The following is a 23,979-nucleotide window of genomic DNA, read 5'->3' as shown; positions in this document are numbered from 1 at the left end:
ATAAACAAAATGTAAATGGGGCCAATAGAAACTACAACTCCTCCCGCAAAAGATAAGCACCCACACCACTCCATTGACTGAAAAATAAAAAAAAGTTATGGCTCTTAGAAGGCGGGGAGTGAAAAACACAAACAAAAAATGGCTTGGATTTCAAGGGGTTAATTGCATAAACTTTGTTGGTATCATTGCACATGCAGGACAAATCAATAATATCTGATTTATTTGTGAATAAATTCATCAAAATTAGACCCTAAGGGCAAGTGATTGTCTCCAAATAGGGTTGTCTTCTCCTTGACCTTTGGGGCCTATTATTGTTTCAGAACCTAGACCATGCGTCTCATTATATCATACTCTCGTGGCCAATCCAATACTGCTTGGTGTTTATAGTAAATCTAGGACTTCACTGATAGTAATATTGAGCACATTGATCTGGTATGAGCTAACGCTGCTAACACAACCTCAGATGAACAATACAGGTAAAAGACGCAATGTCTTGAGAATCCCTTACCTGTGATTCTTACCTTGTTTTTGTTGTTTAAACTTTTTCCCGTAATCGAAATAAAGGAGGACTCCAAATGCTAAAGACTCAATCAAAAAGTTACAGACTAAACTGTAAAAGGACTGTCCTTAGAGGCAACAAAAATATGAGCTGAACGTTTCTCAGCTTAGTAATGCAGGGGTTAAGCCTATTCCAGTATATTGATAAATTAGGTTATTGTGTGGAGTGGAAGACTTCAAAGAGACAGACATCTGTGATAAAGTTCAAAGCACTTGTAAACAGGTGGTCACAAAAAGTTCAGGTGAGGAGTGAGGGGGCAGGGAAGACAATGCACCTGGTAGGTGGCCTGGTATACAGGCCAAGACCACCATAGTACAGCATACCGCAAAGAGAGAAGTAAAGGGGGATATGGAAACAGATAAATAAAATTGTAATTGTTCTTGTTAAATAATATCTTGTGCCTACAAATGACCTGGCATTGTTAAATATCTGTACTTAACCACAGGTGTAGACCAAGTTTATGCCAAGTTTGGCAGAGAAGAATAAGAAAATAAACTTAGCTTGACCTAATATTATTTTCATTATACTACAATGACAATAGTTAAGTGGCCGGAGTGACCAGATCAAAAATTGCTTCTGGGTATCTCTTATTAGGGCACTGACCATGTTGACTACTGTTTGTGCTGATCACAGGATCTGGTCGGTCTTATGTGTCACACCTACTTAGAAATGTGATATATTTATTATTTGCTAACCTGTCCCCAATTATATTGTAATCTACCAGAGCTATATTGTCTGATATAAAGAAATTCTCTCATTTCAGATTCAAAATGAAGAAATTGAGCACTCTTGATGAGTGATCCATTGTAGTATTGAAAGCAGAGGCCATTGCAAATTATACGTCACAGTCATTAGATCCAAAACTGATCTAACCATTTGAGGATTCTTTTATTTAGGGCATTGTTGAAGTTTCTAGCTCCTGAATCCTCACTAGTGGAATCTTCCCATATAACCAAATATTATATCATAAAATTCTGAAATTATTCTAAAATAAAATTTGTTTGTGTTAACTAATATTTAGTGCACTTGGCAGAAAGTTAACACATACGAGCTATTCGTCTGTGAATCTTTGTTTTTATTGTATATATTGTTTAGTTTATATTGTATATTATTCTATGCTTCGTCCAGGATAATTATTCATTTAGTTGCCCTAGTCTAATATCTACATACCATACCTGAGGCAGAGGGGCTTGTTATCCCTTACCTCGGCACCCAACATCCAGGGCATATGCCTCGCCACCCGCCCAGCTCCAACCCTTATTCATATAAGCTGCTGTACTGCTGGGTTCTACCAATCGATAATTTATTAAACTTTCTCCAATTAATCCTGAGTTACCAATATTTATCACTTTTGCTCTTTGTGATCGCAGCTCTGGTGAGTCCTAGGTTACACTGACCCCATAATCTGGAGAAAACAAGTAGTATCTTTGTGGAGTGTCCGGGTTTCTCCCTGTGCTTATAAAACGATCACTTATTTGTCAGCTCCCCTCACCCAGGGAATTTCTAAGCTGTTTAGCAAATTCCAATGTAACCACAAAGTGAGGCCAAGATGACTGCAGGTATAGCAAGTTAACCCATCAAACACAGAAAATGACGCAAAAGGTCATATCTCTAGATCTTTCCTAGAGGTCTTCATTATATTAATATTTACAGTCCTTCTGGTCTGTCAGAAAGATTTTCCTTCAGACTCATGGCTCTTTTCTAAATGTATGAATTATACTAAAGAGGTTGATCTCTAAATGATGTGACTGATGTTCTGTGAGAGCAATTTATTACCAGTGTGTGTCCATTACTTACCAACCCTGTAACATGCATACATCAATACATGGGGAATAATATACTGCTTCAAGTTACTGAATTGGTTTTATTGGAATACCATTATTAAGCTTATTTTTTTACAGTTGACATAAATAGAATATATACCTACCTCTAGACCCGATCCCCCAAACCCCGTTCTACCTTTTTCTGCTCCCTCTGCCTCGCCGGCCACTTCCTGACTATATGGTTGGGATTTACGAAAACAGGGTAGCTCGCAGAGCTACTCTGTTTCCGTAACTCCCATAGTACTGAATGGCAGTTACGGAAGCAGCTTAGCATGCAAGCTACGCTGTTTCCGTAACTACTATTCAGTTCTATTGGGCTAACAGATACAGCGTATGTAATGAATCGGGGTAGGGAGACGGACAGGTGAGCCCTAGTCTACCCGCAACTCAGTCCCTGCCTACTTGCACGGCCCATCCTAAACGACGGCGTACAACTGGGCGACAGTCCCTACACTCAATAGGTGAAAGACAGACAACACAAGACAAGGGCACACAGAAACAAAGGGGGAAGTTGGGGCAGTTGCCCACGGCAACACCGTGAGCAACAGGCAGCATGAACGAGCCGAGTCAAAGCAGGAGAGTACGTAGTAGCAATATCAGAGCAGGAGAATTGTCAGTCAAGTCAGGGTCAATATGAAACAGCGGTCAATCAGGAAAACAGCAGGAAACGCAGAGCCAGGAAACAAGACAATCACAGGCAAGGAACAACTGCAAGTGAGGGTATAAATAGACCAAGGGCGGGATCTAGAACCGTCAGGCCAGGCTGTGATATGTTCTCCCTCTCCTCAGCCTGCCAGCCTGAGTGGTAACAGATCGCGTCACTCTAGAAGGCCTTGGAGCTTATGAAGGCTGATTAACCCCGGGCGTCGACACAGAACCTGTGTTTGGCAAAAGCTTTACAGCGTAGCTCAGCAAGTCATGGTCAGAATTCACCTGCTTCTGCCGCAACACAGAGCAGCAGAATGGGGTTTAGGGGGCCCCGTTCTAGAAATAGGTGCGGGTCCCAGAGGTGGCACTAACATCTATCTGGCATTTATGATATATCCTGTGGATATGTCACAAATGTCTCTCATGGGAATACACTTTTAATACATATAGCTTACATCCCACGTCATGTACATAGAGCAGAGCAGGCCCCAAAAATAAAAGTCAAAATGGGGCCCCATCTTTGTGTTAGTACATGCCATCACAACCTGGGACAATACAGTGGTGACACCCTTGCTATCTTTTGTAGGAGAAAAGGGATGCTTAGTCGTCTGGACATTTAGCAGTTTGCTTACATTGCTATGGATCTTAATAGGGGAGGCCAGGGAAGGGTCACAGAGCATCCAGAAAATGGGGATAGGCATTTCCTGTGCTGGGCTTCCCTTTTTCATGGGCACTATTGTGGCTACTTGGGATTGCTCCATGGTATGTATGGCCTTGTTGTGTCTATGTAGAGTATATTTCTACAAAGTATTGCTGCTGCAGGCTACTTTAGGCTTATTTTTCATGTTACAGAAGTTGCAGGTCAAGTAAGAACCAAATATAACACCCCAACTCCCAGCAAAAAATTAAAACTTAGATTTTGCCCAGCTATGGGTTAACTGCCCACTAAACCCCCTCAAAACCTGGGGGTCTTGTCATATGTAGATTTCAAGTTTTCTCATGGCTGGCTACTTTAGGATCCAGTAATATCTATGATATCAGTGGTTGTCCATCTTACATATTGTGGTGACCTGAAATGCAGCCCTTGACCTAATCAGTGAGTGCCAACATGCAACCCCCGGATGTATATGCCTGTGATATATTTGTTTTTTATCAATTATATTTTTATTAAAGAATAAAAAAAATGTGCATGTCTAATTTAAGACTCATACACACAGCTATATTACAGAACTGTACAGATTATGAGCCCAAACTGTACCTCCATGTGCCTCTAATTTTATACAGAGGCACATAGAGGTAGTTGAGAATAACTCCATAATGTGGCATGCAAAACTGCCTAATTTTTTTGTCATGGATTGCGTATGGGCTCATAAGAAAAACATTGTGAGATGTTTATTTACATGACACAATACAGAGGTATTCTCCACTAGAAGCATTTTTCTAGCATATTGCACCACAAGGGGGGGCACCCTACAGTGCCACATGGAGTGCATGCAACTCCATAATATGGAACTGTGCCTGATATGATGAATCGCTATTCAGTACAATAATAAAATATATATTCCTGTGTTATATAACAAAAACATATACTACTGAAGATGTAGAACCTCTGTATGTATACAATATATTAATATTTGTCTCTTATCCTTAACATGTTTTTGTCTTTTGCAGATCCTCCATTTGCAGCGGCAGTGAGATCTCACTTTCTGGAATGCCCAGATGCCCACATCAATTTCTGTTTCCATGGAACTTGTAGGTATATAGTGCAAGAAGAGGAACCAGCTTGTGTGTAAGTTACCATTATGTTACCACATCACTGGATTTCGTCTTGTAATAATAGTATGGAGGATGTGTTGGATTTATTGAGAAACATTTACATTGGAAACCGCAGTGTCAGAGAAGCTGGTTATAGACACAAACATTTAGTCCCTAAATCAAGCAACATACGTGTTTTCTTATAATTTTCCGATGGAAATTGTTTCTCATATATTTGCACTGCAATTCATGGAAAATGGCAAGTCATGTGTTATCAATTTGTTAAAGGCTTAAACTGTGTCTACTTGACCTTGCATCATGGTTCGCAGTAACATGTTCACCTTTGAACACAATTTTACAGTATACATATAGAACTAATTTGCGTGAAAAATTGAATAATTTTGTAAATACATTGCATTACTTATCTTGTACTGTTTCCAATAAAAATCAGCAGAATTTTGAAAGCAGCTCTGGTCTCTAATATGGGCCATAATTTAAGATTACTAAAGATAAGTAATGCAATCTATTTACAAAGTTACTCAACTTTATTAGTAGATTATATTTGCATATAAACTTTAAGGCTCGGTTCACACGACCTATTTTCAGAAGTAAACGAGGCGTATTATGCCTCGTTTTACGTCTGAAAATAGGGCTACAATACGTCGGCAAACATCTGCCCATTCATTTGAATGGGTTTGCCGACGTACTGTGCAGACGACCTGTTATTTACGCGTCGTCGTTTGACAGCTGTCAAACGACGACACGTAAAAATACAGCCTCGTCAAAAGAAGTGCAGGACACTTCTTTGGACGTTTTTGGAGCTGTTTTCTCATAGACTCCAATGAAAACAGCTCCAAAAACGGACGTAAAAAACGCTGCGAAAACGGCGCGAAAAAACGCCGCGAAAAATGCGAGTTGGTCAAAAAACGTCTGAAAAGCAGGGTCTGTTTTCCCTTGAAAACAGCTCTGGATTTTCATACGTTTTTGGTCACTACGTGTGCACATACCCTAAAGGCTGTAAACTTTTGACTGTTTTATTTTTCAATTAAATCAAGCAGTTTTGTATTTGACTTTTATTAAAAATAGTTTTTACTTTTTACGATACAACTTCTATATATCCTGAATATACATAGAAGCTGTTCTCTCTCAGCCAATTCCATCAGTTCAGCTGAACTGACGGCTCGCCCGAGAGCGGATCCTGTGTGTGTCTCCGACACACAGGATATCGATCACATCTAAGTTAATGAACGTAGATGTGATCGATATAGGCAAATGCTTCATAGAAAGTCCATTAACGATCCCTATGCTTTTTTGGTGCTAGCAAACCCCATAAAATATGGATAATATATGAGGTCATATGAGTTTTTTCGTTCTAACTATCTCTATCAGAAAGGCATTTTAATATGGACTTCAAACTTGCTGCCTCATTGAAAATCCTCTAGATATCCTAGTAAAACAGATAACCTTTGATTTTCTCAACATTCATGGAATAGCTGGAAAAGACCAGTTCTGATAATGTTATTCGTAGGTGCACGTCATTTATTTCATTGACAGTTGTGCCTGTTTAGAGAGGAAAAGTGGAGAATTTAATGGAGAAGAATCATGTCAAAGATGCTATATACGTTTCCCAATGCTGATAAATGAAATCTCCATTGATTGTCACTTAAATTAAATCAAATGGATAAAACGACCATGCGATATATTTAAGATCTTTATATAATCTTATAGATATTTGATAGCTGAAATATGGTCTGAATTCCCTAGTGAAGAAGCTTATATGTTGCAGAGATATGGTGGTTAGACGGCAATTGATCATGCTTGATTTTCTTGTCTTCCAGATGTCGTCCAGGCTTTGCTGGCAAACGCTGTGAGCATGCCGACCTTCTAGCAGTTGTGGCAGCTAGTCAGAAGAAAAATACTATTACAGCACTAGTGGCGGTGTCAGTGATATGCACAGGCCTTCTCGTCATGGGCTGTATATTAATGCAGTAAGTAGAGCAATGCCCTTCCCTTTAACCAAACCACCTTTTTCAGTTCCGTATTAAGGTGGTCACTGACAAAATATTAAAGGGGTTCTCCAGGATTTTAACATTGATGAACTATCTTTAGGAAAGGTGAAAGTTTGATGAGTGTGGGTCCGACCTCAAGGACCCCTGCCTATCATCAAAATGTGCCCATGTCCTGTTCATCATCTCCACAGGCACAGAGGCTCATCCATACAGGTGGCTGTGTCTGAAAATGCGTGTATGAACTATGGCATAATTCAGTTTATAATGGATAATATAGTGCAGTATTGTTCTCCTAGACAGTATTATAGTAGGAATAGTTACATATGCTCATGTTGTCAGGCTTTCTAGAGCTTCTCAGGTGATATGCTTTTGCCAGTACATACTGTATGTACTTATAATTGTACATTAACATGCATTATACCTGTGTGGACATTGACTATTTTTTAGGCATGACCTATAAAAGAAAATAAACATTTTAGTATTCAGTCCATTATAGATTATTGACGGTCTTTGTACATCTTGTTCAGAGTATATACCGTGGGTGGCAGTCATAAAATTGTATTTTACTTTACACTGATTGCACCAAGGGGTGGTCACTTACTCCCCCCACACAGGGGAGAATGAGGAAGGGAAAGCTCTAAACTAGTAAAAACTTTGCTGATTTCAATCCTAACCCTGGCTCAAAGATCAGGAAAATACCATTTAGAAAAAATAATCATGCTCCTGTTAACTTAGAATTTATTTTTGTATTGCAGTTGTTGCAGCTGGAAAAAACATCGTGAGTGGTGCCGATCAGTTATGTGTCGGCAGGAGAAACCAGATGGGCTCTTCAAAGGTGGCGCTTCCTGCTGCAATTCAGAGACAGGTAACTATGTATTAGGAATAGCCTGAGAATGAGGTGAAGGATGATTTATGTATCATTTTATGCTTCTTAACTAAACTAATGTCATAAGTGTTAGTGTACAAATGATATATGTGATGTCATAGCATCAGACGCTTGACGCCCAGTCAGAAGATGAGCAAGCAAGGGGATTAAGAAACTGGACATCACACCTGCATAGTAGATGAGTGCAAATATATAAGTGTGAGCTCTGGCCTTTATCCATAATCCTTACATAACACTTAACTATCTAAAATTAGACACAGATGTTCCATCAATGTTCCCATACCAGTGTCTCCGGAGCCCCATGTAGCTCTTGGGCCCCTTGCATGTGGCTTCTCATCTATTGGCAGCTCCAGATACCATTTTGCACTAGCGGCACTAGTAAAGATGCCATAACAAGACTCAAATTTGGGACTAGAGTCAAAATCAGATCAATAACATGTAACACTAGGATAAAAGCCATAGTATTGCGTTATGTTAATAGTCTGTGGATTAATATAATTTATTGAAAGTGGCTTGTGGCCTACAAAATGTTGGCGACCTCTAATCTATAGTGACAAGATCTTCACCACTGGATGTGTTTCACCTGTCAGAAAACCTGCTTTCCATCAAATATATAAAAACTCAGTAAATGGGAAAATGGCCAGGCCTCACTACCACACATTAATAAAATGGTCCAAAAAATTATATATACAGACTCATAGAAAAGGGGTAATAGGAATTCAGTATGTGTGATATCACGTGTATCTCTGGCTTTAGGGGTGAATATCTTGTCAGACAGATTTTGTGGTATCCTAGTACTGTTCGGAAATTGGAAGTGCATGCTTGCATGGTTTATAATACCTACCTTTCTAAGAAGTCATGTTCACTTACATCTCCATCAGTATTTTTAGAACAGCTTTGTACAGTAAATTGTCTATCATGTGCTCCTGACTCAGGAGCATTTCATGGTAGCAGGCCGGAGAACCAGTTAATAATCTTCCATTTATCCATTCATTTAACATTGGAAAAGAACAGGTGTGACTTGGCTGATGTCAAAGGCAGAGAAACATATTCAACTTCTACTTTGAATTTTCAGCAGAACCTCATGTGGGTGAGGAGTCTTTCCATCTCTCCACATGTTTCCATAGGAGACAAAGTCACTCTGTGCACGTCCCCAGCTTACTCTGCCGCACAATGGCTGCGTTGTTTTCACGTCGACAGTTAAACGTAACAACACTGTGGATACTGTAACCTTTCAGCGCTGCGTTCACTGATTTGAAAATGTATCTGGCAGGAGGCCACAGATTTATGGTCTGAGCTGCCCTTTTAAACCCCAAAACCCCAAACCTCTCTGGTTTCCAAGCTTCATCTTATAGAACATCCTGTTTCGAATTTATATAAAACTAGGACAGACAGAAAACCAGCTGAGCAAAGTAATTCATTACATTTTTTATTTTTTTTATTGCAATGAGTCTAAATTTGACAACCATTCTTAAAGTAAGCAAATAATGGGTATTGTCTTCTATAATTTAGCCCTATCAAATGTTATCCTTGTCAATGGAAATTTAACAGGCTCAGAAAACGTTTCTAGGTTGTTATGTAGTTGGTTACGAAAAGGAATAGAAACACGAAAGCTTCAGTGAGACCTGACGTCAAACAGCTTTTAACAATATTGTGGCAGCTTTTGCAGTTCAAATAGTTAATTGTCCACATCATAGCATGTGCCCAAAAATCTTATTGCTGTTTCCCTAACTATCTTCATTAATCTTATAGACAGCGAAACGCGTGTGGAATAAGAAATTCCTTTTCTCTTTTTCTATGGGTGGAATTAATATCAAAATCTGTAACCTATGCTAATCATATAATGGTTTCACATGTTCCGTGCCCTGAGAAAAATCAATAGGGTCATATTTGAGCATCAGAGCGGAAAGTGAGTTTTAATATTTGAACACTAGCTCTCCCTCTCTTTAATCATAGATTTTTATCCGTCTGTCTGTCAGATGATCTATGTATTAGACAGTAAATTGGAGATGTTTAATCTATCAGAGGTTGCCCCTAACTAGACCACAGGTCCCAAAGGGCAGTGTGATGGAAAACTGGTTAGTAGTATGGCCTTGTAGCACTGAGCTCTTGCATTTGAATCCTGACCATGGCAAAAACTGTATTAAACTTGTAGGTTCTCCACGTGCTTACTTGGCTTTTATCCTCTTACTCCAAGTTTATATTGATGGATAATTTGTATTAATGTGAAATGAGCCTAATCCATATAAAATAAGGACATTGGATTGTGAGTGGATATCTTCATAAATAAATTATTGCGTTAAGATTGAGGTCTGTATACATATTATGTACATTTTTCTACAATTACATGAAACAATATTTCCTTAAATATGACCTGACACACTTCTTCTAGCAAAAATGGTGTCTTTTCTGCAATCATTACTTACATGCTATGATTGTTTTTATAACGGTGAACTTTCTAGTGAAAAAGAGACATGAGTTTGCCATTTATACAGGAAGCTACTATAGTATTTCCTTCTAGAGGTGGCATCATGAAAGTCATCCATAAACTGCAATATCATCTATGGTATGCATATTTCAGTGCAATATATGGCTAATCTTCATGCAGTAACCTTTAGAAGTAAATGCTATAGTGTTAACTGTCCTGTCAGTCTGCCTTCCGTTATCTTGTTCATTCGAGTGACTTATAATTTTCACATTTTCTCTGTTGCTTTACAGTGGTCTGAGAAGGATCTGCAGAAAACAAGGGCATTTCCCAGCTTTGGAGCAAACTCCTTGACCCATCCTGCTCAATTCACATCTCAGACTATTGCTGGGACACATATACTTAACAGGGCACATGCTGGGGTCCACGATCCTTTCCAAAGACATGGTAACTGTACCCAATGTGTCTTGCATAATGTGAAGCAGTGGAGAATTGGGAAGGACAAGACTGGAAACTGAAATATATTTGGGCTTCCAAGTACTCTACAGGGATCATGGAGTGTGTCCAGCATCGGAAAGACTGACGCTACAAGTGTTGAACCTGTTTTGTTACAAAAGCATCTACTATGGGCCAGACTAATATTTTAATTCTTCTACTGCCAGATGGGTCTTCAATCTGTAAGTCAATAAGTTTTTGGCCCATCTGTTGGTAAGACATTGATACATACATTTTATTATTTTGACACTCTGAATAGTGTTGCTTTTAATGGACCATTCTCTTATAGACCATGCTGCTGGCATTTCAGTATATTCATAGATTTATATCTAGGGACAGCTTGGTGATATCCATGGAATAGAAAATAAATTTTGAGTTGATATGTTGACACGTTCAAACTTGAGGAGAAAAGGTTATTTTTGTATATTTAAAAAGCAAATTACCTATACAGTGCATTAGTATTATTATTCTTTAGTCTATTTTCTGTGGTCTAGCTAGATTCATGAAACTTACATGAACACCCAAACTGTGCTATTTTTCTTTGACTTTTTTTTAGCCTGCTAAAGGACGTGTCTTTGTCCAAAAAGTTAATTTGAACCGATATTCAATGACCAATTGGAATGTTTTTTCAACATATCTATTGATGAGTCACGAGTAGTTCAGCTCTTTCATCATTCATCAACGCTGCCCACTGAATGGCTTGCATTGTGGGCATTGATCCAGTGGACTCTCCCTTCTTAGTTCTTGTATTGTTTCATTGCTTACTTTTTTTTCAATCTGTACTCTGGAAGAATAGCATGCATGGCAGGAAGAATTAACATGGCGTCCTATTTATTGGCTTCCACTGTAGACGCTGATGGGAATGTGAGTCATCATGGGATGTGGGTTTCGGTCTCAATCCTATGTCTGGAGACATTAAAACAGCTGTGCATGGCATCAGATTGACATGATCTACATTCCTCAGCTCAGCTCCTACCTGAGGTTCCAAGAAGATGATATGTAACTGAAGTCATATTCAATGCTGTAAAGCAGGTTTTAGCATGTTCTGTAATACCAGTGTTTAGTAGTCAGATAGTAAAGAAAGCCTTCTTTCAGCTTAAAGGAAATCTATTGTTAAAAAATTACACATTTTGTGGACCATTTTTTGGGGAAACAAAAATATATTTTTTGACCACTGGAGCACACAAAATAGGCTGACACTTTTATTTTGTACATTACTAAATGGGTTATGATGACTGAATAACAACTCTCTTGTGCTGCTGGAGACTAAATAGGCAGGATGACACGGCTGATAATAGTAGAAGGGGGAGAGCATCTATGTCCTTAGATGTGATCGTTATTAGCTGGATCCTGCATATCAGAGACACGCATGACCAGCTTTTACTGGAGCCGTCAGTGCAGTTGACCTGACAGAGTTGGCTTTGACGGAAGGATACAGCTTCTATGTACACAGAACATAGACGCTGTATATTAAAAAAGCAGACAAGTTTTTATAAGAAAAGTCAATTTCAAGGTTGTTTTACATTGATTTATTTCCAAAAAATATTCAAAGGTGTACATAGCTTTTTTAAGGCTGTGCTCAAATTAGTATTTTAATGAACTTTTGTTCTAAACAGTATAAGTATTTTTGTTACTTTTTTATATTAATCTCAATTCATAATAGACTGGGCAACTGGTATATCAAAAATGCATAAATTGTACAAATCCAAAATAGTGCACAAAAATATTGCTAGTGTGTATGTGGTTCCCACTGCCACTTCCCAGTCTCTGTTGGAGGAGATGTACTCCATCTACTCTTGTTGGACTATGGGACTGCCTATACTCACAATGCTGTAAGAATGTGTGTGTCTCCAAGTTCAAAAAAAGAAACAGAAAAATAAATCTTATACAAAATGTGGACAACACAATTGTCCAATTTAACATAAATTAACCAAAAAATGATAGATTCCATTTAAAGCTTAGTGCACCTTATCAAAGGTATCAAATAGGAAAATAAATCTACAGAAATCTCTGATGTGACATGTTTTCTTGATTTTCAGAAAGATCGGCCTAATTTACAAGATTTATTTATTTTATGTTGCACATTTGCAGTAAAATCTGAAAAAAAACCTCAGATATTTGCTTATATTATTTATGACAGAATTCTATTCTTAGGCATGCTTAACTATACCACATACACCTCCCATAACTTTACATCTCCCACATATTATTCTCCTCTACCAAAACCTGTCCCTTTTTTACGACACTTGCATGTCCTGATTTTTCATAGACAACACATCTCAGACACTTTAACTAAGGTCAATGACCGTAATACAAGCTCTGTCTTCAAGGTGCTTCCAAATACATTCTCCAGATACTCCTTTCCTGGATCACATTGCATCTGATTGGGTGCTCTGGTTCTACTGAAGATCTTTTCATTGGCAATTTTGTGTAATAATATGCATTCTCTCACAATTTCTTCAAAATCTAGCCTGCTCGATTAACATTTGTACTCAGTGGAGGAACCTGAATTACAAATATTCCCTTCTGTGGTGTGATAACTGAATGGGGTCCATGATACTACTACAATTATATACATAATAATGTCCTAATTTATCTCCAGTTCTCCGACTGCTAATACCATATATCAGGCCATTCTCTTCACAGTACCTAAGTTTGCCACATTTCTCCCAGTTCAATTTTGTGCCAGTAAAGGGAAGGGTATATACTATCTGTAGGAGAATTTTCATATTGACAAACGTCATTATGAAACAATCTATACCACTGATCATCAGTTGATCATCAGTTGTGCTCAATAGTTCTCCATACATACAGAAAAGCAAGACAATATCCTGGAATGGGGCAATTTCTTTTAGGCAAAATCATAATTGAAAGGTAAAGAACTTAATAATAGCCAGCCATTGCGTACTGAGTAAAATGGGTCATGTTAAAGTAGTTTCCCATAGCAATGCAAAACGTATGCATTGCAAGCAGTGAAAGCAGCTAGATAGACCAAATAAAATTTCCCAGCAACTCATTACATCCTTCAGAAATGAATAATAATGTTCTTCTTACCAACTCCCTTATAAATGAGTGTCCACCTTTTGATACCATGTTGTTTTCAGGTCCACATTCTGGTGCTGATTCATTTTATAATATATCTTTATAGCAGCCGGAGCTTTCTTTTTCTGCTACAGAGCTCGAAATCACCTGCATAGACATATAGGGGCAGATTTACCAAGACTGGTATACAGCAGTCTTAGCTATCTGCTCCGCTGGAGAAAGATGCTACAGATTTATTTAGAGGTGCTCGTCTCTTAATAAATCTGTTGCATCTATGCATTAGCCGAGACCTAGGCCATAATTGTGGCGCAATGACTGCAGCCATGCGCCATCCATTTACCCCTACAATCGGACATAAAATAAAAATATTATATTCACCTCACCGCTGTTCTCCTCTAGGTCCCATCTGCATGCTGTGGCTCATACAATGTCCTGACGCCAAGCAGGGCTTTATATGCGATGTATCAGTGCTGCGTCAAATACAACGTATGAGCCGCGGCATCCTGAGGGGATCCGGTGAGTTGAGCGTAATATTTTTTTGTTATTTATGTATTTATTTCATTGTCCGATGGAAGCGAGGTGGGGATGTGTGATCAGGGATGGCAAGGTAGGGTGCCTGGTACCGGGCTCTACTTTGTTATGCCACACAGAGTAAATTCTATGTTAGCTATGAGCTGGCGTAGATTTCCACTATAATTTACGTCAGTTTTCTGTCGTAAATCATATAAATTTGTAGGGCTGCGGTGGCCCTGCCCCTTTTTTGAAAGCCATGCCCCTTTTCCACATTGGTGGTGAGGGCGCCTGAAAATTTTTGGCCCTTTTCCGACTTTTCTTTAGTTTGATGCTAAAATTGTGACTGCCGGCAGTTACCTCTAGAGGGAGCTAAGGAGCTTATTACATACTGTGTTATTGTGATTTCAATTAATAAACAGTATGCCACATTCCCCCTAGTGGCAGCTACAGGCAGCTGGCATTGTATCCCTTAACTCTATGGGGGGAGATTTATTAAGACTGTTGTTTTATACACCCATCTTAATAAGAAACAAGCAGGAGTAAGATGCAGAAATCCGTGCACCACTGGATTAAATCTACGCCAGCTCGGCTATAATGTACACCAATTTCTATAGTAAATACGGCGGCCCGCGGGTGGCCTCGTTCCTTCTGCTAAGCTAACTTTCTGGAAAAGTGGCGAGAGCAATCGAAACGAACCAAAAGTAAGTACGTTTTGTGACTTTTGGGCCGGTTGCGACTTCTATGCCAGGAAGCTAACGTACAAACCTTGTTAAATCCCCCTCTATGTCTATGTAAGGTATTTGCATCTCTGGTGTTCAGGGGTGGACATTCATTTGTTATTTTTGTTCCTTTCACTATACAGCATGTACATGCCCTTAGTATCATCTACATTTTTTCCTTCATTATGTTCGTTCATATACTCTGTAGGTAAACACGGCATTGAAGCATCCTGTGAACTAAGGCTCAATGTCAATCATTTACCATACAATAATTTGCACGTGTTACAGTTTTCTACCAATTAGACGGCAATTTGCTTTATACTTACATAAAACTGAAGGTGGTCACTCACTATGTACCTGTTAATCACAGACACTGGGGAAAACCTTTTGTGTAACAGGAATGAATGAATCAATTTTCTATAAAGTATTGACAACTACTGGCATCACTATAGTGGCCGTAGATGCAACAATGCAAAGATAATGAGCACTTAGTGCAATAAAGGGTACATAAATGGTGAAATAATTATCGTTTCTAATCTACAACTGTAATATTAATTATAATTATAAACAACTTGGCCAAAGTCCCAGAATAAATTTCCCATGATTATTTGTATTCACATTAAAATGGAGGCAGGTTATTTTATTTCTGAGAATGTTTTCAACATGAGTTTGATGCCTTCACCTTTGGAACACCATTAGCTAGTATATAAGGGAATATTATTGTGAGAATTCAATGCCATAATACATCCGTGGTGGGCTAGAGGTGCTGGTGGGGCATGTGTCCTGGGTGCTGGTAGCCAGAGGGGGCGTCAACAAGCCACTCTGCCTCTGGATACAAGACTAGGGCAGCAAACAAGCTGTGACTGATATATTTAATGCAATTCCCTAATATACTAATTAAATTGGCTCCAAAGGTGAAGGCATCAAGCTCGTAGCGAAAACATAGGCCACATTCCCATGGATACAATAAATGCCACCACAATGAGTAAGGCCACCTGCACACCATGTTTATGCCCTACGTTTAGCATGTACATCGGTAAAGCTCCCAGTGTACATGCTTAACGTGTCCATAGGACTCCATTATCCCGACAGAGGCCAAAAGAATGTCCTTTTTTCCTCTGTTGGGCTAGTATACATCAGAACACCTCTTTTTTGAAGGACAGAATAGCATAGTAGACTACACAACTCTATCCTGAGGGATCCCGCAAAAAAGGATTCCCAGGGCAGATCGCTTATGATTCTCTGGCCAGGGACTCCGGCATTGTAGCTCTTGACATCACTGTCCATCTATGGACAGTGAGGTCAGGAGCTTTCCTGGGCACAGCGATTAAAGTAGCGCTCTGCCAGGGCGGTCTGAGCGACGTATCCCACTGTATACCTATACAGTGAGATATACTGCAGCCCTCCATCGGAGATATACGGTTGTAGTCCTCATGACATATACCTCAGACGGAAAGCAACATGCTGATGTGAAGAGGACCTAAGTAACAGGTCATTTTAGTAACATAATACAATTCAGTTATGTTTACACAGGATGTTGTGTTTTTGTATTTTTTTTCCGCAGGAATAAATACTTTCAAATGTGATGATGAGCCTTTATCCTGGACAATAATGTACTACTATAACACACAACTTATATTTTGCGAAAGCTCTAACCCCATCCAATGTTAAATGTTTTACAAGACTCTTGTACTTTACTGACCGGTTGCTTTGTAGAAACAGTAACTTTAATGTATATCTTGCACTGAAAGAGAAGGTAATATTTAAATCTTAATTTATTTGTATTCTAAATTAATTGCAATTTTGTGTGATTGGCTGGATATTAGTTATTTAAAAAAACAAAAAAAACCTTGGATATTAAACATCATTTTTGTACTCATCTTGGTTAATGTTTCTGTTTATTTCACCGAAAATTAGTATTTGCGCCTCTAGAGTAAAACCAATGCCACACGCTAGATCTACAACTTTTTTCTAACACCTCATCATTACTAAAGCAGTAGCTCCAGAGCCTGACCAACAGTCACATGGTATTTATAATGCTGGCATCTTCTTATAGGGCAAATGGGACTTTGGGAACCTTTAAAGTGTTTGGGAACCTTCAAGGTGCAGGGCCCAGTTGTCACTGCAACCATTACACCCTATAATTATGCCTCTAACTAAACACCTTAGGCTAAATTGATACACTGTGTTATGTCTAGTGCAGGGCCTGAGGGGGCGGTGCATGACTAATTGCTTTGGTATTCTTTAAATCCCTACTCAAGCTCCACCCCTTTAGCCCTGCACTAGGCATAACACAGTGTATTAATTGTGCCTGAAGTGTTCCTTTAAGCTCCACAAGAGACTTGTAGCAGAACAATCTCAAAGTAATTTACCTTGCTACTTGCTCCCAAAAGAAAGCCGCACGACAGTCAGCTGATATCACCAAAGGGAGTTGCTGCCAGCATACTTTTCACTTGCAGTTTCTAAAATGTAAAATGGCATAGAGCCCATGCATATGATTAGGCTACCATGTATTATACAGCCAGACTGAAAGTGCAAGAGCCAAACAGCTCTTTTCTCTGGCTAACAGAAGAGATTCTGAGTGGAGAACTCCCCTCACTATAATGTAGAGGGGCATATGGAGAGGTGCTATGTTCTCGTGACTGCTAGGGGGTTAATATCGGAGCTGCTCCCAGGATCCCTAACAAATAGCTCATTCGGATGGGGAATCCTTGACCAGTCAATGGACGGCATCCACCAGAGCAGTAGAAGCGGTTTGTTAGCAGCTATCCACTGTGTCTTATATGTGGTATTCCAAGTGGCAGGGGGCCATAACATCCATTTTTCATATTAGGTCAGAATGAAAACTAATGTTTAGTCTACGGGAAACAACAGGTGTCCTTCAAAACAATTTATGACATTCTCAGGTTATCTATGGATATAATGTTTCTTCCCTTCCTTAATCAAGCCTGCCAAACCACTGTATATTTTAAGCATCTTTTAGAATGTTGTTTAGTTTTCCATCCGTCATTACATCATCAGGTTTATTAATGGTTTTCGGTAATAAGAGTTCTTGTTTTGGACAATGTCAAGGTGTTGTCTATTCTGCCAAGGTAAAGACCTCGGCTATAAATTTTGTGTCCATAAAGGAAAGTTATCTCATTGGGATATTCAATAACTCAAATATCATATTTAGATTTATAGATAGTAGAGAAACCACTAACAGGGTTTATTCTATATTTAAAATTACCAGCAAATATTTTTAGAATATGGTTAGGACATCTCCCTGGAGATGAGCACCTTGAATGGCACTCACATTAACAGAACCTTCTTTTTGGATGAAAACTCTTTTTCAACCTTTCAGTGTTAATCTCAAAAATTGTTTTATAATTTAGTAATAATTTAATGGCATCTGAAATAAATATTAATTCAAGAGCATGTCCACTTTGGACAGTCCTATATTATTAGAAGGGACCCCCAATGGCAAACTGATCACAGGGTGTCTTGTTCCTTGTACCCCTAACAATTAGCTGTAATCTGGGGGAGGACTGGTAGTAAGTGTTCAATTCTACTGTAGCGCCACCATAGGCTAAATAAAGCATTGCTTCTTTCTCGTTGAAATGAATGGGCTATCAGTGCAACACATGGACATGCTGGGTCTTCCAAAGCAAAATACACTCTTTGTAGATAGTGTCCTTTGTGGCTAATAGAAGAGATACCTAAGAGGGGGACCCCCCTCTATTAACTCAGAATTAACTGGGACAATCAGACAACCCCTTTAACTTAGCATATAGAAAAAAGTCTTCTTTCTTCCCCTAGATTAGTGATCCACAACCTTTTTACCCAACCGTATGAACGTTTTTTCCATTCTTGGAGAAATCCTACTCCCATTCCTACCTCAGAAAAACTTTGGTAAAGGGACAAGTAAAGCATTCTTATAATACTTGCCTAACACTGTATTCTGGCTGAGATGTGTTGACTCTTTTGCCAAGTATCTTCGAGCAGGCGGAAATCAGTGTGCCTTCTCTATGGTAAAAGTTACAGATTTTGCTGAAAAGGGTTGTTGTACTGAAAAGGGTTGTCTCATCAAAGATGACCCCTTAAAGATAGAAACCTCCAGCTGGTTTTCTCAATTATTTCACAGCCGCTACAAAAAAACATGTGGTATTACATGACAACCTTTCAGATAAAGAGCGGTTGTGAGTTCTGACTCATGGAAGGGGGTTCAGAGCAAGGGGCCAACTCCACCATGTTCATATGCTCTCCATATGGTTGTCCTTTAATTTTCTAGCTTCTCTTCAGGTCCAGGCTGCATGGTGTCTTCTACTGCTCCTCTATGTACAGAAAAAGCTTTCATGCAGTCATCACAACCTATTGGAACCAAATGCAACACATTTGCTAATATTGATTACCAGAATAGTCCAAATTAACATGCAAATTTTTCTAGACATGTCCTAGAGTTGAGGTGATCCTACTTTTCACATGCAACATGAAATGGGCCTTACCGTGTTCACTCCATTCTCACCACACCTTTGCCAACTTTCCAGCAGAATCTTGGTATATACTGGTATACTTGTGAACTCATTAGAGCAAATAGATAATAGCAGACTGCTCTTCAACCTATCAAAGACGGTAATAAGATGTGCACCTTGAGATGGGCTAATTTCTATTGCATATTGTTAGGCCAGCAGTGTGGTGTCCCAAAACCCATCTTATACAAAACAAATCATATATTGTCCTATATTCATCCGCATATTTGATGTTTGTACTGTATGACATACTATTAAAACGTTACATTATGCTGTCCAGCTAGATTAGCCCAGTGTAATGATATTATGGGTAATCAATATGGTTAATAAAGAGAATATAGATCCCATTAAAGAGTGTGAGTGTGAAATTGCCTTTGGTCACAGTAACAATGTACAGCTCTCAAATCCACAATCAATGGGACTGGCACAGTTCTATCTGTATCCGTGTGTAGAATTACAAATATTCTCCTGCCCTTCAGTCTCATATGAATTTGCACATCATCCATAAAACTCAATCAGTTATGAGCGGTTATCTGTCCATTGAAAGTTAAGGTGATCATAGTTATTAAGATTAATCTTCTATCTGATCATTTTCTTGTAGTAATAACCAAGTAAAACTTGGTGCCTTGATCAAATACACAACTGGAAGAACACTACAAAGTGGAAAAATGATCAACTTCGGCACAAAATGTTGGAGTATAAAAATATATAAATTGTATTACAAATAGACATGACAGAATAAAAAGATGAGTCACACAATGAGAAGGTGTCAGCCTATGCTAGACCAAAAAGTACATGTAATGGGCATGTTTATGCATATTTGTAGCAGGATGCAGACACAAATGTATATCAAAGTCCAAGGGGGACAGCCAAGCTGCATTGGAAATGCATCAGATAGTTGTTAGATGTGAGATAGTAGTCAAAAAGTGCAGGCATTTGCCGAAACGCGCGTCGGGTGTTGGCGTCCTTCCTATGTGAAACCATGACTTTTGGTATGTACTTATTCCTTACACTCGTCTGTTATCTTATGTTGGCAGTTTGATGTCATTCAGTCCTTTGGATTTTTCAGCATATAACCACTAGCCCCATTATTGATGTGTATAGGGAATATTAGCATGTGGCTATAAGCTATATATCTGTACTGTCTATCACTACACTTTTTGACTACTATCTCACATCTAACAACTATCTGATGCATTTCCTATGCGGCTTGGCTGTCCCCCTTGGACTTTGATATACATTTGTGTCTGCATCCTGCTACAAATATGCATAAACATGCCCATTACATTTAGTTTTTGGTCTAGCATAGGCTGACGCCTTCTCATTGTGTGACTCATCTTTTTATTCTGTCATGTCTATTTGTAATAAAATGTATATATTTTTATACTCCAACATTTTGTGCCGAAGTTTATAATTTTTCCACTTTGTAGTGTTCTTACTAAAAACGGGTTGTCTGGAAATAGAAAAAAACTGCCTACTTTTTTTTCTAGCAAAAGCACCACCCTTGTCCATGTACTGCCTCTGGTACTGCACCTCATGACCCTTTATGTAAATGGAGCTGAGTTGGAATACCCATGGACAGGAGTAGCGTCGTTATTGGGACACCTACACATTACACCTACAGGGGCTTTTATTACATCCCATTCTAAATCCATAGACATTAATATGGAGTTGGTCTCCTCTTTGCAGCTAAAACAGCTTCCACTCTTCTAGGGGGCTTTCTGCAAAATTTTGCAGTGTGTCTGTCGGAATTTTTGCCTCATCATCCAGAAGATCATTTGTGAGGTCAGACACTGATGTTGGACAAGAAGGCCTGGCTCACCATCTCTGTTCTAATTCATCCCAAAGAAGTTTGATGGGGTCAAGGCTTTGCGCGGGCCAGTCTTGTTCTTCCACACCAAACTCACCCAACCATGTCTTTATGGACCTTACTTAGTATACTCAGGCTCAGTCATGCTGGAACAGAAAAGAGCCTTCCCCAAACTGTTACCATAAAATTGGAAGCATACAGTTGTCCAAAATGTCTTGATATGCTGAAGCATTAAGATTTCCCTTCACTGAAACTAAGGGGCCTAGGCCAACCCCTGAAGAATAACCCCATAACATTGTTCTTATCATTGCAAACACAGGACACACCATCAATAAGGCCTAATAGTTTATTTTTTATTAAAGCCATAAGAAATATACTTTAGTGGCAAGAGATTGGCGCCAATGTCAGCTTAGAATGGGGATGTCAACCAGTGGACCTACAGTATGTGGCCCATTATTGTGTCAAAGCATGGGCCCACCTGGGGATTCGAGGGACAGTTCAATTCAGTCCTTGTTCTAGCAGCAGGCGAGGTCGGATATCTTTAGGTGACTTTCTTTTGAACTTTACCTGCTTGAACTTTAGAAATATTCCCCATGACTATGTTAAGTGTTTCTGCTGATTCTGTTTCCTACCTGCTTCTGTCTTCGTTTGGAGTGACTTTCAGTTCAGAGCTGTATATGACTTTTACATCAAAATCCTGGCTTGTCCTAACCGTGAGCCTCCTTGTTCTCGGAGTGTTTAGGTCAGACTTCTGGACCCTGTTTTGAATACTCCTCTTCTTTGATGTTACGATGCTCATCTGATACCATGTGTAAGTTGTTCCGAGAAGTGCATAAGACAGCCAGGTCTATGATATCTTAAGTTGCAAATAGGACTATACAATACAATAGTACAATATACCATGTTATAGTGTAAAGACTTTTCAGGATGTTACCCAAGTCCCACCCTCTTGTGGTTGAGATTGATAAAATGGCTGCCATATTTCTTTATTTGTTTATATGTATTCATTATTTCCTGTATGCATTACCAGAAGCAATCCCATTGCACTTGTGAGTAGTACCATGTAATATAATCTCTCCTAAACTATGATTCATTTTGAAGATTTGCGTATGATAGGTATTTACAAAACTGCATAAAATGCTATTTTAGTGTTATTTGTAGTTCTATTTATAGTTCTTTTATGTTTTCGTTGTCATTGAAGCCACATGAAAGTCAACGCTTTCTTAAGTGCAATGATCTCAGAGTTTTTTCTCACAGATAGAATATAAGGTACTGCAGCATATTTTCATGCACAACTGCAGATATTATTGTACAAAGCACAAAACACTCTTCCCACTATTCATGACCATGTCAAGAGACTTTACACATTGACATTTTATTTTCTTTGTGATTGCTAAGAAACATATTGGGGTTCAAAAAAACATTATGGTGGGGAGGGGTTAAAAATGTTAGGGTAAGAACACCTAATAAATCACTCTTATTCATCAGAATGAATCTATCTGATCACTGTATACGCACTGCGATCAGTGATTAGTGATCAAGTGATGATGAAGAGTCTTATATAGATTAGATAAATTCTTATCAAATCAATTGACTATTTATACAAAGCAATTTAAACTGCTATTGGTCTGAATATTGGCCAAAATATGTGTCTGTAAGAAAACCTTAATCCGTGCTTGCACCAACAGAAGCCCTTGGGTGATGGTTTGCCAGGCCACATTAATGCAGGATCCACCAGCAAAAGTCTACGAACATATAGGGCTGGTGTAATGAATCGGGGTAGGGAGACGACAGGTGAGCCCTAATCTACCCGCAACTCAGTCCCTGCCTACTTGCACGGCCCGTCCTAAGTGACGGCGTACAACTGGGCGATGGTCCCTACACTCAGTAAGTGCAAGACAGACAACACAAGACAAGGGCACACAGAAGCAAGGGGAAGTAGGAGCAGTTGCCCACAGAAAACTGTGAGCAACAGGCAGTGGTGAACGAGCCAAATCAAACCAGGAGAGTACGTAGTAGCAAAACAGAGCAGGAGAATAGTCAGGCAAGCCAGGGTCAAAAAGTTACAGCAGTCAATCAGGTAAATAGCAGGAATAGCAGAGCCAGGAAACAGAGAATCACAGGCAAGGAACATGCTGCAAGTGAGGGTATAAATAGACGAAGGGCGGTAGCCAGAACTGTCAGGCCAGGCTGTGATAGGTTCTCCCTCTCCTCAGCCTGCAAGCCTGAGTGGTAACAGATCGCGTCACTCTAGCAGACCTTGGAGCTGATGAAGGCTGATTAACCCCAGGCGTCGACACAGAACCTGTGTCAGGCAAAACCTTTACAGCTGGCTTCAGCTTATTGTGGACGCTTGAGCAATAGCATCACAGCAGGCTTGTTACCTTGACCTTTAGGACCAACTGACTTACAGCCTCCTCTGTCAGTGTCCAGAAAGGCCACTCTGAGTAACTGTAACTGACTTAAAACCACTAGTGATGTCACAGTAGATCACCTGACGGAAACACACTTGTGAATTCACTGCAACTTACTTGACAAAAACACTCTTGTGATATCACAGAAGCTTAACCAGGGAAAGCACCAACAACAGAGGACTAGAAACGAGCGAATTGATTCTTCACAAAAATAATTTTATCAGAATTTCCAAAAATTTTCGGTATCCATGAGTTCCAAAACTTTTGTGCTTCACAGCGTATGAATTGTGGCAAAATGTCATCCATCGAGGACCACCGGGCACCATTTCCCTGATTATAGGATTTAAGGATCACATAACCTCGAACAGGGAAT

General features: G+C 39.3%; 1 protein-coding gene across 1 annotated transcript in view; it reads left to right on the top strand.

Moving 5' to 3' along the window:
* Positions 1 to 16,716, top strand: part of TGFA (transforming growth factor alpha) — a 55,653-nt gene extending 38,937 nt beyond the window's left edge. Inside the window, exons 3-6 of the mRNA XM_075858514.1 lie at positions 4,702 to 4,819; positions 6,624 to 6,773; positions 7,550 to 7,659; positions 10,399 to 16,716. Of these exons, the coding sequence (XP_075714629.1) occupies positions 4,702 to 4,819; positions 6,624 to 6,773; positions 7,550 to 7,659; positions 10,399 to 10,406 (386 nt within the window). The 3' untranslated portion in view covers positions 10,407 to 16,716. The remainder of the gene's footprint in view (positions 1 to 4,701; positions 4,820 to 6,623; positions 6,774 to 7,549; positions 7,660 to 10,398) is intronic.
* Positions 16,717 to 23,979: the final 7,263 nt, after the last annotated feature.

Source organism: Rhinoderma darwinii, chromosome 3 (assembly GCF_050947455.1).
Source record: "Rhinoderma darwinii isolate aRhiDar2 chromosome 3, aRhiDar2.hap1, whole genome shotgun sequence".
Lineage (NCBI taxonomy): Eukaryota > Metazoa > Chordata > Amphibia > Anura > Rhinodermatidae > Rhinoderma > Rhinoderma darwinii.
This window is presented reverse-complemented; position numbering and strand designations above follow the sequence as displayed.